The 16,969-nt window shown below is 41.8% G+C and overlaps 2 protein-coding genes across 3 annotated transcripts in view; one reads left to right on the forward strand and one right to left on the reverse strand.

Moving 5' to 3' along the window:
- Window positions 1–8,860, reverse strand: part of LOC119442472 (myogenesis-regulating glycosidase-like) — a 31,358-nt gene extending 22,498 nt beyond the window's left edge. The window contains exons 1-2 of one of the 2 annotated variants that reach the window (XM_037707369.2): window positions 8,235–8,860; window positions 42–345 (exon numbers count right to left, since the gene is read on the reverse strand). In XM_037707369.2, the coding sequence (XP_037563297.1) occupies window positions 42–345; window positions 8,235–8,239 (309 nt within the window). In that variant the 5' untranslated portion in view covers window positions 8,240–8,860. Of the gene's footprint in view, window positions 1–41; window positions 346–7,797; window positions 8,182–8,234 lie in introns of those variants that run through there. The other variant, XM_037707367.2, reaches the window with a different exon arrangement.
- A 133-nt stretch (window positions 8,861–8,993) lies between these two features.
- On the forward strand, window positions 8,994–11,989 carry LOC119442473 (probable ribosome biogenesis protein RLP24). The gene is made up of 4 exons (XM_037707371.2): window positions 8,994–9,149; window positions 9,246–9,432; window positions 9,514–9,577; window positions 10,770–11,989. The coding sequence occupies exons 1-4, from the start codon at window positions 9,069–9,071 to the stop codon at window positions 10,930–10,932; spliced, it is 495 nt and encodes a 164-aa protein (XP_037563299.1). The 5' UTR covers window positions 8,994–9,068; the 3' UTR covers window positions 10,933–11,989.
- Window positions 11,990–16,969: the final 4,980 nt, after the last annotated feature.

The raw sequence follows: 16,969 nt of genomic DNA on the forward strand, positions 1-16,969 counted from the left end.
CAGATGCCCAAGGAGAACTGTTGCCACACAATGCCACGCACCTTATTGGCCAATCCAGAGCGCTTGGGCTCTTCCTTGCGCTGTGCGAGATGCGTGGCACCAACAGCCTTGGGGGGCCGCACGGTGCTCCATGTGGTGTCATCGAGGTTGAGCTTGAGGGCTGGCCCGCCCGAGAGGCGGCGCGCCAGCCCTGGCGTAGATGGCGGCGTGTCCCGTGGAGTGGTGTTCTGCGAGGTGGCGGCTGTCGCTGGCTGGCTGTTGGCCTCCTGCTCTAAAGAGGGCCCTGCCACACTTGCAAGTGGCAGCAGGTCCTCGGTGCTGGCAGCACCTAATGCCTCTGGCAGGCTGGTCAAAACAAAGCGGGTCATGTGGCTAGCACATAATAAAAAACGAGAATGACTTAAATTACGTGGCTTAACACCCCAAAACTGCACAGTAGGTTATGAGGGACACTGTAATAGAGGGCTCCGGAGTAATTTTGACCACCTGGGATTCTTTAATGTGCACACAAAGCACAGTAAACAAGCACTTCTGCATCCTACCCTCATTGGAATACAACCGCCGCAGTCGGGAATCAAACCAATAACCTCTTACTCAGCAGTGCCCTAGCCACTACGTTACCAGAGCGAGTAACAAAAGTGACAAATTTCTTCTGGGCCAAAGTGACACATCAGCAAGGATTGTTCGAGCGGTTCCAACACTTTGAGCACTCCGAGTCCTTGACCTTCACACAAGCAACTGAGAAACCTTATCCAATGTTTTATTTTTTATTTGTATTTTATATAGGTGCTTTTCATACGTGAGCTGCATTCAGCAATCAAAGACAAGGGTCACGGCCCACTGAAATAAAGCACATGGATAACAGATTCAGTTACAGAGAGTCGAACCAGGAACATCAGTCTTGTCTTTTGCTTTTGTACACATCTCAGCCAGTGCGTAAGACATAGTTCTAAGCAAAGATAGGTTGCTGCAAGTGCTTCACCAGATATACAGCTCACTCTTTCAATAAAAGGCGCTCATCAATGGTGCATCCACACAGTGGTCCCTCAAAGCCTCCTGAGCAGACTTGTACGTAATGAGTTACATGTAACTGATTACTTGTAATCAACTACAATTTTTGACAGTTTTGTAATTTAACAATTACTTTGTTTACTCAGTAACGCCCACTGTAATTCAGTTACTTTATTCAGTAACCGATTACATGTAACCAGTAACATTATTGATGAGACAAGCTGTAGCAGGCTTTGAGAACCTGAATTTGGCAAGAAGTACAGTAGAACACCCGAGACCCTGCCGCGCAGCAGTGTTGTGAATGCACATGTTCAGACAGGCAAACCAGGAAGCTCAGTATTTGTTTCCTCAGTGAACTGGTACTGGCATGTCTCGATAGCGAAGGCCACTAAGGACGTTAATGCTAGAAAATCACGTACGGATGATTTCTTTAGGTTTCCATTAGCCCAACTGGGAGAGTCTTTTCCAAGTCCCAGCAACAAGAAAGTCTTACACTTCATGTAGGATCCAGATGCTGAGTAACCACAATCTTGTGTGCAAGATCCGTATACGTTACGGCATCAGTGCACACATAGAGCAAACTGGCTAGCCTCCCTCTCTTTCCCTCTCGTTTTCCTCCTCGAGCAAGTATTCAGTGTGGCTGCTGATGTCTTCACAACAAAAATGAGGGACGATGACCAACGAAATATTTTAAATGCAATTATTAGTGCAGATAAGCAATGTATAAAATGCTGCCAAGTACGCACTGAAAGTGCCTGGCCAGGTCATTCTGTTTACCATATCTATGCAATGCTAAAAAAGTTAGGAGGAAAGTAACGTAGAAGTAATCGATTACTTATGAGTAATTCCTCGATTACTTTTGTGGGGCTGTAATTCGTAACTGTAATCAATTACATTTTTAATAAAGTAATTGTAATTGGTTACTTTTTTTCTGTAACATGTACAAGTCTGCTCCTGAGCACCTTCAAAGCACACTAGAGTGTCGAGGTCACAGTTTAAGAAACACCAGTTTTTCCACAGTAAAGGACTTTGGAATAATTCTGACCAAAAGGAATTTTTTTTTTTAACAGGCATTAAAATTGCAATAGACAGGTATTTTGCAGTTTAAAAACACTGGAATACAGCCACTGCATCATGGAATTGAACCTATGACCTCACACTCAGCTGCAAATGCCACACCCACTGTATTAATGATCAAACAGATGCTTTAGTGCCTCATGTAAGTCTGCAACAACTTTCATACTTCTTTTTCAACTATGCGCCTTAGCCCCCTGAAAAAGGTGTGTGGCTTTACAAAATTACATATTACACCCGTAACTCCCCAGAATAAGTTAAAAAGTTTTCCAAAGAAGAAATGGCTAGAGAGATCAGTTGCAAAAGTGAGGGGGCTCTGTCACCCATGAACACTGGTCTTTAAAATATATCATGAAAGCAGATCAGACAGACAAGTTACTAATGCATAAGTTTTTGTATTCAATTTAGAGTGACAAAATACTATGCGGCATCCTTTTTGTCCTCCAGTCTGAAACCAAAGTGCAGGCCCTGCCCAGGTTGCACAAGTGGGCACATCGCTGGCTCAAAGCCTTCAAGTATGATTAATTTCCTACGGAATACATTACTGCACAAGCCAAGTGAAATCCCAGACACCATCACATAGCTCACGCTTCCCCACACTCTTCAATAGGATGTTCCTTAATTCTTAGGCAACATATAAAAGGGCAGGGGACAAATAACTTGATAGGGATACGTGTGCTACATGTAAGTGCTCCTGTGGGCCACATAATTAAGGTCCCTGTTATAAGGCTTAAAGGGACACTAAAGAGAAACACTAAATTACTTTTGACTATTAATCCTTTAAGCTGGGAAGACAAGTTCAGTTCGTCAAGTGCAAACTTGCAAAAAAGATTAACAATGAGACAAGCTTGTCCCAGTGGGAAGACCATTTTAGCTCCTGTACTGCTTCGTGCTTCTTCCAGATGGCGTGCTTTATTGTGTGCTTGTTGTAAATAACATCAGTTGGCACAAGAAGCTGTAGAAAAGTGAAGTTGGGAGCATAGACTCACTTGTGTGCAGTGGAGCCTACCTTCGTTAAAGTAAATTTTTTTTTCTTAATAAACTTTCCTTTTTTGACAAATTTTTGCAGGGACTTGCTTTACATGATCATAAGAATCGTTTGCACCTAATGTTGGCAGCATACACCAATTTGTGAGCAGTGAAGCCCACCTTTGTTACAGTGTAAAAAATTATTTTTTCTGGTAAAATACACCTTTCTGACAAATTTTTCGCGTGGTCTTGCTTTACATGATCATTAGAATTATTTGCACAAAAACAAAATCTGTCTTTTTTGCAAGTGTTCTTCATTTTTACCGTCCTTAAAAGGTTATTAAAGCATTCTTTCAAAACTCTCAGTTAAATCCCTACAGCATGACCTTTTATTTTCTTGTGCAAAAATTAGACAAACTTTTGTTAAGCCAGATATGCCTAAACCAAACACAGTTTTCTAAAGAAATGCTGGGCCATGCTTTTATGATGCAACATTGCTTCGTATCATGTATGATACACCATGAAGTTGCAGGTACATTTTGTGACCATGCAAAAAGACACTTCAGTTGCAGAAAACTTTTTAAAAATATCAGAACCATTGAAAAAAATTTTTCACAGATTGCTTTAAGAAATGAAGTGTTTTTCTAACAGCTCCAGCTATTAAACGTTTTATTAAAATTTTATGACATCGTCCTTGACGATGATGTCATCATAGCTTCAATATCTAGGCCGGATCATTTACAGACCTTGGTTTTATGTTAATTTTTGCTCTGCGTAGTCTTTAGGAATTTGATGAAAGCCAGAAGGAAACCTTCCTCCTCTTCTACCAGCATTATTTGTTGCTGCTGTTATTAACTCTTAAAGGGTGGCAGGTCCCGTCCTATCTTCATTGTAAACACTGCTAAGATGTTCATTTTCCTACATATTCTACACCGTTAATGGTGCTAAGAAAGAATATAGCCCGTACAAACATATTTAGCCACAGAATTTCTTTTTTTTGCGAGGAAGCAACTCTCTACTCTAATCCACAAAACAACCCCTAACTGCATGCTGTATCATATACGATACAGGAATTAATACTTGCTTCACAGAACCACCGAAATGTATTTCTCGATGAACATCACAGTAGGCTAATAAACTGTAAAACACCGTGATTTTTCTTGTGCACTGATTTCAAGCATATAAATTGTGAAAATAACCTGCACATTGTGTGACGAGTTGCCGCCATACATTTTTTAAAGGAAAATTACCTGAAACATTATTTCCAATGCTAAGGTGGCTATTCTGCTCTCTTAGAGAGGACATGGATTCTAGGTGAATATGTAGGATTTTCTTTCGTTGAGATTCTGTTATGCTAGAAGACATGTATGATACACCATGCAGCAAGAGGTTAACCTTGCGGTAAGAGATTAGTTACTAGAAGAGAAAAAGCCATACTTCGTTTTCTTGAATTTGGCACCGAACCTCCTGCACCAACACATTGACCGTCATTGATTTCAAAGCACTGTCTTGCATTTAGGCCATTTGTGCCACCGTAAATGTTCGCGAAGGTCACCAAGTTTAGTCTTTAAAAATTTTAAATACAATGTCGTCCAACTTAACCAATAAAAAAGTCAACTAAGTTCAAGCAGACCCCATCAAAATCTGTGACATCACAGCGAATAAGTGCAGAAATTTCAGGGTGCTGTCGCCACCTGCCTTTCATTTCTGCATCTTTTCTGTCTTATCAAGCTTTCTTTCAAGGTAACAGCGGTGTTTTTCTTTCTTTGTTTGGCAGTGTAGAAGCACGATTTAATAATAAAGATCAACTTGTTTTTCTCTTTAGTGCCCCTATAAGAACAAGCAGCCAGACAAGAAGCTAAGGACTGCGCAATGAGTGACGAAATGAAAAATGATAGGCGTAACGTTAAGAAACAGGAAGACAGCAGCGTGGATGATTGGGGGTAGCTGATATTCTAGTTGAGATTAAGAGGAGGAAATGAAGTTGGGCAGGCCATGTAGTGCGCAGAACAGATAACCAGTTGTCTATTATAATTACAGAATCGGTGCCAAGGGAAGGGAAATGCAGTAGAATATTGACAGAGAACTAGATGGTGCAATGAAGTTACAGGATGGTGTCACGTGATGCGAGAGAGGGGGAACTGGAGATCAATAGGAGAGGTTATTGTCCTGCAAAGGACATAAAATTGGCTGACAATGATGATTATGCTGTAATGATTTAAAGTAAACCAATAAAATATATAAGGGGTCCAACAGTAAGCATATGCTGCACCTTCCTACTAAGAATTTTTCAGGACTGTTTTGACACTGCAATAGTACTATTGCTCAAGTGTTTCTGGCAAAAGTACATGTTCAAACCATCAGGTAGCACTGGCTACTTATTTACTAGAGCCAAATGAGCTTTACAAACTATGATGAAAGGCAACACCACACTTTTTGCCTTAACAGATTATCTTAAAAGAGACATTTGATGTTTACAAAAAATGCTGACATCAATTTAGTATCACCTTGCCTTTCATACTCACTCCAGATTTTAGGAATTCAATACTGAATCTTTCAGCATCTTGAACATAAGTGCTAATTCTAAGGTTACATTCAATATTCTGAATATTCCAAGCAGCCTGCCTTGTTCTCCAACATGATAAGCTCTGTACATGCTCACACACTTCTAACAGCGAAGATTAGAAGATTCAGTGAACCATCACTCTTGTTCATAAATTTAAAATGTTACGCTCTTCTCATACATCATTGGGATTAATGCCTTCACGTTTGCCTGGCCCCATAACTGGAATTCTGCACTTCTCCTGTATGTACCAGCTCTTTTAACCTGAGGAACTAAAGTCAAAGCATTTTCTGCACCAAATAAGCTTACCTAACCCAGCCCAAACTAGCTTGTTCATATGAAAAAGTACACACATTGTCCTAAGGCATTACTTTATCAGATTAACAATTTAAAGCATGTTAATGAGCACTGGGTGCTCATAAACTATATCTCATTTTTAATTAACAACTAAATTTAACTAAATGCATTGTTGTATCTCAAGTCAGAAATTCAAAACCGTGACATTTTTTTTCCCATCCTGCAAAGCGTAAATGCTTTACTATGTGATTATCTAGAAGACTTGGATGTTCTTGTCTCGCGGATATCAATGCCGATACTGAAAATGAATTAAATTAGTTTTACTGGAACAACAACTGGTAACTTTGATTACCTCAGCACCATAACAGCATCGGGCTGCTAAAAAAATCCCGCATTTCCAAATCATTGATAACAACATGAAATCACTCAACCTTAAATATGCCGGGTGTACAAAATTAAGCTTTATGCAATTTTTAAAAATCGCCTGTGGCAGGTAGCATAATTCTTATCGTTGTTGAGCTGGGTTATTCGATGAGGCGGACATTAGTCGCACGAGAAATCGAAACAAATATTCAACTAATTAACAAAAATTAACTCATTAACTTTTCAGTTAATTACATTACGACACATATTGCAATTTACAAATTGTAGCCGGTGAGCTTGTCAGGCATATCCACTTGGAATGAATTTCCAGAATGACACCAGTTTGGAGATATGCACCATAAAACTCGCCGTAAAAATGCGCTCTTCCACTTACTTTTTTACCAAAATGCTGTTTTGTACATTGAAGCAGAAAAGTAATTGAAACTCCCATGTATTTCGTCCCACACTTTGGGAAATATCTCGAAACTGGTGTCATCCTGGAAATTCATTTTAAGTGGATCGTCTTGCAACTCACCGGCTACAATTCGTAAATTGCAATTGTGTTGTAAAGTAATTAACTAAGAAATTCATTAGTCAATTTTTGTTAATTAGTTGAATATGTGTTTCGATTTCTCGTGCTACTAATGTCCACCTCTTCGAATAAACCAGCTCAGCGATAAGAATTATGCAACCTGCCACAGGCAATTTTTTAAAATTCCGTAAAGCTTAATTTTGAACACCCTGTATATTAGCACTGCTATGTTAACATTCCAGCTGGAATTCAAAGGGTCTGTAAGCTTTTTTACTGAACTATTCACCACTCTCACACTCTCTTTTTTCTCTTATGAGACAAATTTGGCAGCATTTGAGATTCATAGCATGTACGGTTTCTAAAGCATTGAAAGAATATTGAAATTACCCAACCTTCAATATATTGATCAACAGTTTAACCTGCCCCATGGCTGGACATAAAATTTTATAAAATGAGCTACAAGCTATTTCATCAAAATGTTTTTCATGAGGTTCAGCAAACTTGTGAGATGTATGCAGATATGATATGATATGCAGACAACACAAATGCTCAACATCTGAGTTGCACGAGCGTTAGGAGGTAACAGACACGCTAGCAACACTAAGGTCTGTTCAGAACGTTTACTGCGCCGAGCACCTTGCCTGCAACAGTAACGATAAGAGAAAGCGTGCGTCAAAAGAACCAATGGATTAGTAAATAACATAAGCGCTTAGATTAGCAAAAATGGGTTAAAAACGCGAGTGCTCGCTTCTGGTCACTACGATACACAACCGTTTCGTCGCTCAAAATTCGCGTGCCTAGATTACAAATCCTAAATGTATAGTGAAGCATGATAGGCGCACTAGTGTTCACAGTGTACCTTAGGATTTAGGATACCTAGCAATTTCTCCCCCCCCCCCCCTCCTCATACATTTTTTTCCCCAGAAGTACAATAGCTTAACACAGCGCCCTAATGATAAGGGGAGACATTCGCTCAGCATTTACTGACCGTTGCAACTTCGCTCCGGCACGCCCATCTCTCTTTCTCCACCCAGTCATCTGCGCGTTCTGAGCCATCCGCAGAGACAGCGGTGCGTGGAAACGTTCGACAAGCTCAATTCGCGGGGCGTCTTTCGTGCGACGAAAGGAAAAAGAAAACAGAGAAAAATGAAACTCAATGCCGCCTGCGCGGCACGTCTTGTGCAATTCTACTAACGCCCGATCCTTGGAACTGTCACCTCGAACAAGGCGCATGCGCGTGAAGACCATGCAACCTTCAGCAAGCCGCACAGCGCGCAATCTTTTTGCAATGTCAAGCGCGATCCGCTTTAATGTGCAACACCGGAGCCGCCCCGAATCCGTCAAAACATGCAACATGCGCCGCAGGTCGCGCAGTGCACAGCGATCCGAAAGTAGCAAGTTTATCAGCGGGGCAGGTCAACTCACCTCATCGTGTGCGCCGCTGCGACTACGCTGGTCAAGAGCTCGAAGTGGTCGAACAGTTCATTGAGTGCCTCTTATCTGCAGCGGGAGAGAACTGACATTCCTGGGCACGCAGCGTACGGGATGCAGCCCCGAGGAGTGACGCAGACAACAACGACGGAAGCGGCGTCCTCGGAGCTGTCACTCCTCCACGCATGGATCGCCGCTCGCGCGACGCACCTGCACTCACAACAACAGCGACTCGGCGCACGGTCTCTGCTGAAGCTTGAGCAGCACGCCGCGTACACAGGTTGGGGTAAACCCCACTATCGGCGGCGGCGGCTTTCAGAAGCCATCACCAAAGTGATAACAGCGCCGCACGCTCATCTCTGACGCGTCATATTGTGCACTCGCACTAATGTCCTCTTGAACATGCTTGACAAAAACAACAATTTGTCTCTGGGAACCATGCAAAAGCACTTAGATAACGTCAGTCCCAATGCCAAGTTTACAAGGATTCACTGAAACCCTTCCACCACACAGCCACCAATTAGATCGGATTGGATTTGTTAGCGCGAAACAAAAGCCGTTGTTGATTGTCCTTGTTCGTAGCCCTTACACGCAGCAAGCATATTTCAATTTTAATGCGTATATATTATTCAAATTACATTAAATATACATTATCAGTAATTTATTACTGCTGCTGCAGTCACAAAGTTAGTACTTACATGCAGTGCATAACTACTTTTGGCCTAGTTAGCGCGTTCCTTCAAATGCTGACAGCAACACTGTGCAGGTCGCAGTTTCTTTTCACGTGTGCCGCGTTGTTGTTGAGCAGCAAGGTAGAACTCGGGCACAATGAGGATTGAAAAGTGTTATTTCTGCTCATCACCTATATATCCGGGACACGGCATTCAATTTGTGCGAAATGATTGCAAGGTAGGTCCCCGAAGCTATTCGCATAAATTCACAATTTGTTGCCTTGTACGCTGTTGATGGCCTGTTGACGTCACTGGGAACCATTTGCTTCCGCAGATTTTCAGATTCTGCAGATCGAAATGCCACAAGCTTTTCAAGAAGAAGCGCAACCCAAGGAAGACCAGATGGACGAAGGCTTTCCGCAAGGCTGCTGGCAAAGAGCTGACAGTCGACCCATCTTTTGAATTCGAGAAGCGACGGAACATTCCGATTAAATACAACAGGGAGCTCTGGCAGAACACCGGTAAGATAACCGTGGTGTTGGCCCGAAATTGCCATGATTTTCGCACCCTTGATCGTTTCTGTTTTTCTTTTTTTCTTGCAGTGAAAGCTATCCAACGGGTCGAAGAAATCAAGTCTAAAAGGCAGGGACATTACGTCATGAACAGGTCAGTGACTATTGCACGTGTTATTACCAAACACAGACACCCCTGGAGCTGTCGTACTTGCCTAACAGTGAATATCGGAAGTAATTCTAGCTCACTACCTCATTTTAGAGTGACTCGATCCGGATTGTGGATCCGTTACGCAAGTATTGCCGTTTCACGTGCGCTTCGATTTATCATATATATAATGTCACGGCGGCTTCGATTTTAGCATTTGCGAGCACCTAGACCACGTTATTCTTGGCGTAGTAAGCGCTTAGTCAGTCTGCTTCGATGAAACAAAAAGTAACACAAACTAGAAACCGTTATCTTCAAATGTTTTTCGCGTTTGAACTCGTTTACTCTACGTCCTGCAGTGGACATAAATAAATAAGCAGGCAGGCCCCAGTGTGTCTGACGATCAGTGTACGCAGCATGTGCGATTTCGCAGAGAAATTAAGCACTTCCGCACGTAGAAAAATCGCACGCACGAAGGGGCCCACGGCACATTTGCCGGATCTAGGTCGCATAAAGTACTCCAGACGGAGCCCTGCCTGGCACACAGTAGGGTTTGTTGTGTACGTGGTAGCAGACGAAACCGAGGAGAAAATCAGGCACATAACACAACTACCAGCTGCTTTACTTAAAAGCCAGTAGCACCCATCAGATGTGTACCTGTGGATAAAACTCGACAGACTCCAATGATCTAAACTCCACCTATGCACAAGCTGTCGAAAGTAAAGCTGACTTGTTTGCATTAAAAAGCTGCATTTGGATGGGGGTGAAATGCAAAAACGCCTGTGTACTTACATTTAAATTTAATTACACTAAAAAACCCCATGTGGTCAATTCATCCAGAGTCCCACACTACGGCGTGTTTGATAATCAGATTGTGGTTCTGAGCACAGAGCCCTCAAACTGAAGCTTAGTGCTTTGCTTGGTCAGTTCATCCATCACAGTGCAGATGACAAGGTCACTTCGAAGTCTTTCAATTTCTGCTAACTGATGTCATCACTAATGCAAACATCTGAGCATCCAATGACTTTTCACACATTGAACCACATTTGTAGAATTGATGTAGGATTGAACCTACGGTAGCCACCAAGCCTGTACAGACGTCCTACCTCCTCTTGCATGCTGCAGACATACCTTGCACCCACTTTTGAAATGACTTTACAGCACATTTTATTGTTTGTTTTTTATGCATATATTTCAGGTTGATGAAGGGCAAGGAGCTGGACAAACAGAGGGACATCAAGGAGGTCCAGCGGGACCTTTGCCTCATCAGATCCCCAGCAGCTACGCTCAAGAAGAAAGAGCAGGCAATTGTGGAAGTGATAGAAGAGCATTCAGACCAAGAGGAAATGGCAGTGGAGTGAAGAGTGTGCAGGGATGTTGTCTTTGTCGCAGCATATCCCGCTCACCTATAGCAGTGCTTAAGCAGGCAGTGGTTTTTCTTGGACTCACCACCAGAAGCCAAGCCTATGCTTCATTGTATTTACCAGAAAAAGAAAACATTGGAATGCTTCTTGAGTGCATTTTGCGTTTGGTTGTGTTGCATTTTCACTTGAATGATCCAAGCATGCTTGAAATGCAACCTTACCACTTGTCAGAGTGGTAACAAAACAAGGACTGTTCACCAATTACTAAATTTTGCCCACTAGCTTCGAACCTTAGTAATGCTTCAATGGGTGCTAGTTGGTTGAACATCATGGTTAGGTGTGCTGCTTTATAGCGTAATAAAAAACAGGTTAGCAACAAGGTGACACCTTGTTTATGTAACCTTGTCGCTAACTTGTCATCTGTTACGCTACAAAGCAGTGTGTCTAGCCACGATGAACTAGTAACTTGGAACTAGCTTGGTTAAAATGGCATTACTCAAACCTAGTGTGTTGCTTTTGGATGTTAAATCCAGTCAATTCATTTCGATTACTTTGCACTGTCTTCATATATTTGCAGTAACAGATTATATTGGTGCTGCCTGTAAACGAAGAACTTTGGCTCCTTAATGGCTGATATGCAGCAGCTTTGAGAATATCTAGTGTTTCATCTGTTTTTTGCAGCCTATGCAGGGATAATATTACTTGAAAAAAATTCAAAACAAGTGTTTAAGGTTTATTAGCATTTTTCAGTACCAGCACATGTCATTGCAGCTTTGTGTTGATCATCCAGTGATGAGCTGCTTAGATATTGTTACGAAGTATATTGCAGTGCTATCAAAAAAAAAAAAAACTGCAATTGATGAGCAAGGCATGTTTATGCGGCCCTGAAACAGTGTCCGATATATATCCTTTTCTTTTTTACAAAGCAGATTGCATCCGCAGAAGTAGTACTTTCCCATGTGGTGCCTTGCACAATTTTGTGCAAAGTGAAGTAGTTATTGGCTAGATTCATAAAAGAATGTCCACTCTAAATAAAGAAAATATATTGAGAGAACCACGAAATCTTGTGCAATGAAATTTAGAGATATTGGGTGAAGTTGAATGTGTATACGTGTGTGTATGTTGGGGGGGGGGGGGGGGTAATGAGGTGCGTGTGGAGGAATCGCCACAGTTGGGGCTCAGTAGAGTATTAAGGAGTGTGTCATTTCAGAACTGTTAGGCCTATCAGGACACGGCATGGCTAAGAATCTCTGGGTCTGGACAGGCCGCCACTGGAAACTGAACCTGCCAATGTTCAACACACGTGCCCTCTCGACAAGGCTAGCTTAGCTGAGCTGTTTGAAGAATTATCAGGCGTTGCCTGGAATATTATTGGCCTTAGCGAGGTAAGAACAACAGTTCTGGCTTATACAGTGCTGACTAATGGCCACCTCCTCTGCTACAGAGGTCTTCCAGATTAGAGAGAATACGGGGCAGGATTTCTAATTCATAAGGACATAGCGGGCAACAATGATGAATTCTACAGCATTAATGAGAGGGTAGCAGTCGTCGTAATCAAGCTGAATAGGAGCTATAAAATAAAGGTAGAACACGCCTATGCCCCAACCTCCAGTCATGACGATGAAGAAATAGAACAGTTTTATGAAGATGTTCAATTAGCGATGAGAAAGGTGCAAACTTGGTATACTGTTGCGCAAGCAATTGGCAACTACGGCATCGATTCTAGGAACACTAGAGGAGAGATGTTGGTAGAATTCGCAGAAAGGAATGGGCTCCGAGTATTGAATACCTTCTTCAGGAAGCGTAACAACAGGAAGTGGACCTGGAAAAGCCCTAATGGAGAAACAAGAAATGAAATAGATTTCATACTCTCTGCCGATCCCTGCAAAGTGCAGTATATAGAAGTGTTAGGTAGGGTAAACTGCAGTGACCATAGGTTACTGAGGTCTAGGAGTTCTCTCAATTTGAAGAGAGAAAGAGTAAAATTAGTCAAGAAGAAACAGGCCAACCTAGACGTGGTAAGGGCAAAAGCAGACCAATTCAGGCTGGTGCTCACAAACAAATATGCAGCTTTAGAACAGGAAGATGAAGATAACATAGAGGTAATAAACGAAACCATAACTAGACTGATCTTAGAAGCAGCAATTCCGGGAGGTAAGGCACCTAGACAACCAGTAAAGCTCTCCCAAGCAACGAATGACCTAATAAAGAACAAAGCATGAAAGTGTCAAACTCAAGAGATCAGATAGAATTTGCTGAACTATCAAAACTGATCAAGAAGAAACTAAGGGATATTCGAAATTATAATGTGGAAAAGATTGAGGAGACTGTAAAATATGGACGCAGCATGAAATCGGTGAGAAGAAAACTTGGCATAGGACAAGGCAAGATGTATTCATTGAAAGATAAGCAGGGTAATATCAGCAATTTCGATGACATAGTAAAAACAGCGGAAGAATTCTATACTGACCTGTTCAGTACCCAGAGCAGCCAAGCTACTTTCATTCGAAGTAGTGATGAACAGTATACAGAGGCTCCTTCTATAACTAGCGATGAAGTTAGAAGGGTCTTGCAAGACATGACCAGGGGAAAAGCTGCTGGAGAAGGTGGAATAACAGTCAATTTAATCAAAGATGGAGGAGATAAAGCTTGCGGCCCTTTATACACAGTGCCTCACGACTTCATGTGTACCAGAGAGCTAGAAGAACGCCAACATTATACTACTAATCCATAAGAATGGAGACGTTAAAGAATTGAATTATAGACCAATTAGCTTGCTTCCAGTATTGTATAAAATATTCACCAAGATAATTTCTAATAGAATCAGTCAACCAAGAGAACAGTCTGGCTTCAGGAAGGGATATTCTAAGATGGATCAAATCCATTTTACCAATCAGGTATCGAGAAATCTGCAGAGTACAATCAACCTCTCTATATGGCTTTCATTGATTATGAAAAGGCATTTGATTCAGTAGAGATACTAGCAGTCATAGAGGCATTGCGTAATCAAGGAGTACAGGAGGCATGTGTGAATATCTTTGCAAATATCTACAAAGATTCCACAGCTACCTTGGTTCTCCACAAGAAAATCGGAAAGTTACCTATCAAGAAAGGGGTCACACAAGGAGACACAATATCTCCAATGCTATTCACTGCATGCTTAGCTGAAGTATTCAAGCTCTTAGAGTGGGAAGGTTTAGGAGTGAGGATCAACGGCAAACATCTCGACAACCTTCGGCTTGCAGATGACATTGTCCTATTCTGCAACAATGGAGACAAATTACAACAAACGATTGAGGACCTTAATCGAGAAAGTGTAAGAGTGGGGTTGAAGATTAATATGCAGAAGAGAAGGATAATGTTCAATAGCCTGGCAAGGTAACAAGAATTCAGGATCACCAGGCAGCCTCTAGAGTCTGTAAAGGAGTATGTTTATTTAGGTCAATTACTCACAGCGAATCCTGATCATGAGAAGGAAATTTACAGAAGAATAAAATTGGGTTTGAGTGCATACGGCAGGCATTGCCAAATCCTGAGTGGGAGCGTACCACTGTCGTTGAAAAGTGTACAATCATTGCATTATACCGGTGCTACATCATCATTGTCAGCCTATATTTATGTCCACTGAGGGACGAAGGCCTCTGCCTGTGATCTCCAATTACCCCGACTGCGCTTCCCTTCTCTTGGTATCCATTCTGTAACTCTAATGGTCCACCTCTTATCCATCCTACGCATTACATGGCCTGCCCAGCTCCATTTCTTGCTCTTAATGTCAATCAGAATATCGGATATTGGTGCTAACATATGGGGCAGGAACTGGGAGGTCAACAAAGAAGCTCGAGAACAAGTTAAGGATCGCACAAAGAGCGATGGAATGAAAAAGGTTAGGCCTAACGTTAAGAGACGGGAATAGAGCGGTGTGGATCAGAGAGCCAACAGGGATATCCAATATTCTAATTGACATTAAGAGAAAGAAATGGAGCTGGGCAGGCCACGTAATGCGTAGTTACAGAATGGATACCAAGAGAAGGGAAGTGCAGTCAAGGACGGCACAAAACTAAGTGGGGTGATGAAGTTAGGAAAGTTGCAGGCGCAAGTTGGAAGCAGCTAGCGTAAGACAGGGGTAATTGGAGATCGCAGAGAGAGGCCTTCGTACTGCAGTGGACATAAATATAGGCTGATGATGATTTGCAAGCGGCCATGCATTCTATGCAGCAAGCACAGCTGCATTTCTTCATGGAGCCAATAAGGAGGGTGCATGAGGACTACGTAAAGGTTCCATAAAAACTGGAAATGGCCTCTGTGGGAAACTACTCTGAAGATATAACAAGGAAGTGCACCAGGTGTAACAGCCTTTTTGTATTGAAGTGTGCTTTGCTAGAATTGTTAGGGTTATTCCGCAAGGTCACGCAAGTCTGCAAGGAATATTTTATTTGATAGTCTGCTCAACGAGGCAGCGGCGGTGGAGAGGAGTATAAAGTGGTCTACCCTCGGTCTGTCGCTGGAGCCAGAACCTAGCCATTTCACAGCCATGCCTGTGAAATTATTGCACAGCAAGTATGAGTCAGTGTACTCGTGAGTATGCTGACCTATGTATACAGTGGCAGTCTGTTTCAAATGCCTACTATGGAAAAGCAATTTGGGAGAAAAAAAATTTGCCTTATGCCTAAGTTCAGCCTAATGAGAAGCTCACAAAGCATATGCTACCAACTGCCTTGTAAAACCAAACCGTAACTACGAAGAAAGGCTGGTACTCACATAGTGTTAAAGACTAAGTGGTCGTAGTTGATTCATTTATTACATTGCCCAAGGATATTTGGCCAGTGGTAATGCTCCATAACTTGGCCAGTATAAAGGTAAATATTTCCATAACACTGCATTATTTAGCCAAACTACAGATAAAAATTTAGTTATGCGCTACACCTAGCACCTTAGGAACAAACAATTTAATCTCGGTACAAACAGTTGTACTTGAACTGTGAGGTCGTTAAGTGAACAGTACGACGAGACATTGTTCACTGACATTGTTCACTTCAGTGACTCAGCTGCAGAGTGAGTTGCATTTGTAAGGCACTTCTTTTCAAGTTGACTGTTTCAGTACAGGGTGCAGCATTGGCATTCCAACTCATCACATAACCATTTTTGCTGTAGATAGATCTGTGTCATAATGAAACACAGCATTGTGCCAATGCACTTGTCCACGTGAAACTTCTATTTCTTTTTCTCGAGAATGCAGATATTGCCTTCTTCACTACATTTCTCATAATACGAAAATTGTAGCTTTGCCATATACTACAGTTATGTTAAAGGCAGCCTTAACATGACCATCTATCTGTATATTCAGAAAAAGGCCCAGGAACTGCAAGCAATCTAATAATCTTTCATTCCGAGAATCGCAGCACATATGAGAAGTTCTTGCTCCTGACGTTATTCAGCTAGAGAAGTTTGCCAATGTATGAACATACATTGGCATATATGGCATAGAGACCACGCTAACAAAATTAGAGCTTATCAGTGCCGTAGCAATGTGTTTAAATATTCATTTTTCCTAATACGATTAACTATTGGAATGAGCTCCCTAATGAAGTTATTGCAGCATCTAGTATTCAAAATGCTATTGAGAGCCATATTCTTTTTTTTTTCCTTCTCTAGATGTTACTGTACTCTTTGTTAGTTTGTCTTCCGCTATTGCGAATTTCAGGGCTTAACCGATGTTGCACTTGCTGATATATTTTAACCCCCCTACGATTATGACGTACAAGCGATGTAGGTATACCGAATAAATAAATTACTTGTAATTTCCACTAGAGAAAAAAAATTACTGGTGACTGAAATACCTAAGTACAGTTATCTGTGTTACGTGATTGCATGGCATATAGCTTTAGAATCTTGCTTTCCACACAGCTTGTGTGGCAAGCAAGATTCTAGCAAGCAATTGAAATGATTCAATTCTGTCCATCGGATTCTTTAATAAGTTCACGTCACTAAAAGCAGTTTTCAAATTGCCACACCCAGCATGTGTATGCTATATATT

Source organism: Dermacentor silvarum, chromosome 2 (genome assembly GCF_013339745.2).
Source record: "Dermacentor silvarum isolate Dsil-2018 chromosome 2, BIME_Dsil_1.4, whole genome shotgun sequence".
Lineage (NCBI taxonomy): Eukaryota > Metazoa > Arthropoda > Arachnida > Ixodida > Ixodidae > Dermacentor > Dermacentor silvarum.

What these genes read in the sequence shown, in the direction of transcription:
- LOC119442473 (XM_037707371.2), top strand. Translation starts at nt 9,069, where the DNA reads ATGAGGATTGAAAAGTGTTATTTCTGCTCATCACCTATATATCCGGGA. An exon ending in GGAGCTCTGGCAGAACACCG is followed by an intron (nt 9,433 to 9,513) that starts GTAAGATAACCG and finishes TTTTTCTTGCAG; the next exon opens with TGAAAGCTATCCAACGGGTC. An exon ending in GGACATTACGTCATGAACAG is followed by an intron (nt 9,578 to 10,769) that starts GTCAGTGACTAT and finishes CATATATTTCAG; the next exon opens with GTTGATGAAGGGCAAGGAGC.